We start from the raw sequence: 3946 nt of genomic DNA on the forward strand, positions 1-3946 counted from the left end.
TTATTACGATCTCTTGCGAATATTTATTACGATCTCTTACGAGTATTTATTACGATCTCTTGCGAATATTTATTACGATCTCTTACGAGTATTTATTACGATCTCTTGCGAATATTTATTACGATCTCTTACGAGTATTTATTACGATCTCTTGCGAATATTTATTACGATCCTTTGCATACAATATTATAGCGAAATTTTCAATCGTAATAATAAAATTTTCCTAGAAATTATAAGTAAATTTATTATAAAAAATCCCATCAATTCATTTATATATATATATGACTTTCCCTTTTTATAAATAATAATAAATTTCCAATTTCTTGCGAATATAATTTAGCTATACATTTTACATTCAACTAAACGGTTACCAAGGATACGAAATACTCCGCGGCTTTATCCATTTTTCTTGTCTTAGTTGTACAGATGGACATAGCTATAAGTTTATATTTAATACATAAATGATAGATAATGCTTTATAATAGTTTATTGATTGATTTTTATATAATTAGCATTGATATGTAAGGTTTAATAGTTAAACGATAGATAAATGCTTTAAGAATTTTTATGCAATAAGTAAATGATCTGAAAAATTTGACAATTTGTTGATTAATAATATGTTTAATTAAAACGATACTTTTATATGATAAAAAAGGTTTTTCTCCTTTTTTTCTTTTTTTTGCCTTTTTAAATTAGTAATTTTACAAATTTCAAAATTACCATAAATCATTTTTGTTCAAACGAAAGTATTTATTTTGTTAATTTTTTTCAAAATCTAATCTTTGTCATTTAAATAAAACATTCTTCAAATTATTTTAATTAAATAAATTATTCAGTTATTGGTTTATATATTTATTATCCTCCTAATATTTATGTATGAATGTATATCTTATGGTAAGTAGCGGTTAATTAATAATAATAATTATAATTTTAGTTTAAACAATAGCTATTAACAAATGGCAAGCAAATACGGTGTTTTACTATTGGTACAAATTGGTATGATCTTGTTAGATCTTACATTTAATACTCTTGATATATTAATTTCAACGGATAGCACTATTCAATTGATGCTTCATTTGTAAGAATTTATCGATTAATTATTTCTGTCGTATCATTAATTTAATAAAATTTCGTTAATAAGTAATTAGTTGAAAATTTTCAGTTTTACATTAATTAGTATTAAAAAGTGTAAAACGAATAATACCAAAGAGGGAGGGAGAAAGAGAGAGAGAGAGAAAGAGAGAGAGAGAGATGAATGAAAAGTTTACAGCAATTATTCTTACAACAATTATTCAGATAAACATTTCAAATATTTCAGATAATGATATTTCAGATATTTACTTATTAACTTGCACAAATATTTCATTAGTTTTTTTTTTTTTTACCTTCCAATGATAATAACAGTATTTTGAATATTTCATCTATTTGACATTTCAGCATACAGTATTACAAAGTAATTATCGTATATTACAGTACGTTATCTTCATCATTTACACTAATAAAAACTATTATTAATCGAAAATAAATAATATTTAATAACAAATTATTGATTGATTTTTAAACATATTTGTAAATCAAAAATATAATATTACAGATTGCAAGATGCGCTAATCCTACTCAGTATTATTATCATTCTAATTGCATTTTCATCAACATTTGTCTTTCAAGCAGGCCTTATTGTTTTATTGCTTAGCAAATTTGCATCAACAATTATCTTATCCCTAATATACCTCACATTATCCATACTTCTTCATTTTTATGATATGGTAAATTTAGGAAAACCATTTTTATCTCATTCAATATTGCTTGAAAATAAGTTTTGGTTATGATTGAATTGAAGAAATTTGAATAAAAGTAAATAATAATAGAATGATCAATTTCGAATGATTAACATGAAATATCGGGTTATCAATGGTTATCATGTATGATAACAATTGATAATATGATATGCGCAAGAATAATTCTATAAATGATCATGAAATAAGATGATAAAACTGCCATAGTTTTTTAGATTTATTAGTGTAAACTTAATATAGCATAAGTTATTCCTGAAAAATGGAAATTTAAACGAAAATCATGAAAATGGAAATTCTTTTTTTTTTTTAATTTTTAACTGTAGCAAAAAAAAGTTTCTCCCTGAGGAATAAATTATAATTTTTGACCTATTTAATGGATAAAATAATAAATTAGGAGATAGAGTGAAAAATTATTTAATTTAGCATCCATTTTTTTTTTTCCGGTTGAAAAACAAATTCTTAATGTAATGTTTGTCTTACTAATTAGCATTAATTAATCGCGACATTCTGTTATTTTTTTCATTTTTTCACGTTCGGCCAAATGCATTTGCTAAAAATGCCAGCAATATTTGCATAAATTAAAATTATTTTTCAAAAAAAAATCAATTTAGTTAGTTGAAAACACGTTTTTTTTTCTCTCATTTATTTTTTTCTTTTTTTTTTTTACAGCGTCAACGTTGGCTTGTTGAAGATCAAAATAAATGGTCAACAATTACTTTTACACTTTATATTTTACAACGAACAGGTAAGTTCATATTTTATATTTTTGGTCACTTACCTTATTTATTTGTCATCATTAATAATATGGAATAAAAGTTAACTTACAATAAGGAAGATTATTTATCATACTGATAAATGATAGATGACGTTTAATAGAAGAAATCTAATGAGAGATTGGTATGAGGATGAAGAAAAAAAAAAGAAAAAGCAAGGACAATATTGACACTTTAGTTTGAGACAGAAGAAGAAAAGAGAGTAGAAATAGTAGCATATTGATTGATATGTTGACAAATGATAAAATTAAGAGTAAAAAAGATTCAATGAATTTCAATGACTGGAATTTTTGATTTAAAAACTAAATACTACTTTAATAATATGAAGAGAATTTAATTTTAATCCATCTCTTTCATTTTAGCAGCAATACTATATTATTTTACATGTAAAAGAACCATATTATTATTATCAAATCCGAAATATCATCATGATTCAGAATGGATCCGTGAACAAATACGTCAGAAAAATTAAACTGTAACGTTGAAATTATGTATAAATAAGTAAATTATTAAATTATTACGATTTCATTTTTGGTCTTTGAACAGGAAAATATTATACATTCTAAATTTAGCAACAGATTAAAAACAATTCGAAATTGTAATTTACATATATATTCATCATTAAACAATATATAATGTTAGATTATTATAATTAGTAAGAATTACAAAGTTACGCAACATTTATTAATTAAAGCTTAAGTTTTCCATAAATTTGAAACTTTTAAAATGAGCGAAAATTATCGAAACATGTACTTTTTTTGCTAATTAAGCAATTTTTTTTTTAATGTTATCATAGAAAACTTTTTCGTATCCCAAGTAAATATTCCAGAATTCGAAGATAACGAATTGCACCGCGTAATATCTCTTGTTTGCTCATTTTTTTATTGATTGGATAACTTGGAATGATTTGCCGAAGCTAAAATAAATGATTAACTTTAGCCAAATGATAACTTATTTAATCTCTCAATACAATAAAGTTATGAATGAATAAATGATTGATTGACTGATTAATTGCTTGATCGATTCACTTATTTTTTCTAATATCTTAAAATTGAAGGAAATGATAGCTAAGATTGGCAACATTTTTCTAATGATATTATATCATTCGGATAATTTAACATAAATTCATACATATTTCTTTTGATATATTTTAGAACTTTTAAATCAAAAAAAAAGGAAAAAAATTTTCTTTTTCATAAAAATTACCAACAGATAAGATAAAATTTAAAATATTACTTGCAAAAATGCATAATTTATTTGCAATTGACGATCTCGTTCTGTTCTATTCTGACACATTACCTGAAATTTTTGGATAATAAATTGTTAACAATTCACAAGAAAATTTAACATATCCGGCCAAAAAAAGAAAAAAAAAGA

The 3946-nt window shown here is 23.3% G+C and overlaps 2 protein-coding genes across 2 annotated transcripts; one reads left to right on the forward strand and one right to left on the reverse strand.

Annotated features, from left to right (window-relative positions):
• Positions 1–956: 956 nt before the first annotated feature.
• LOAG_13326 (hypothetical protein) lies at positions 957–3041 on the forward strand (the record flags this gene model as incomplete). Its single annotated transcript, XM_003148835.1, has 4 exons — positions 957–1078; positions 1595–1766; positions 2466–2541; positions 2932–3041. 4 exons carry the CDS (start codon positions 957–959, stop codon positions 3039–3041), a joined length of 480 nt encoding a protein of 159 aa, XP_003148883.1.
• A 318-nt stretch (positions 3042–3359) lies between these two features.
• Positions 3360–3877, reverse strand: LOAG_18961 (hypothetical protein; the record flags this gene model as incomplete). Its single annotated transcript, XM_020451622.1, has 2 exons — positions 3806–3877; positions 3360–3485 (listed from the first exon to the last, which is right to left on the reverse strand). The coding sequence occupies exons 1-2, from the start codon at positions 3863–3865 to the stop codon at positions 3360–3362; spliced, it is 186 nt and encodes a 61-aa protein (XP_020304579.1). The 5' UTR covers positions 3866–3877.
• Positions 3878–3946: the final 69 nt, after the last annotated feature.

This window comes from Loa loa (genome assembly GCF_000183805.2).
Source record: "Loa loa unplaced genomic scaffold supercont3.756, whole genome shotgun sequence".
Lineage (NCBI taxonomy): Eukaryota > Metazoa > Nematoda > Chromadorea > Rhabditida > Onchocercidae > Loa > Loa loa.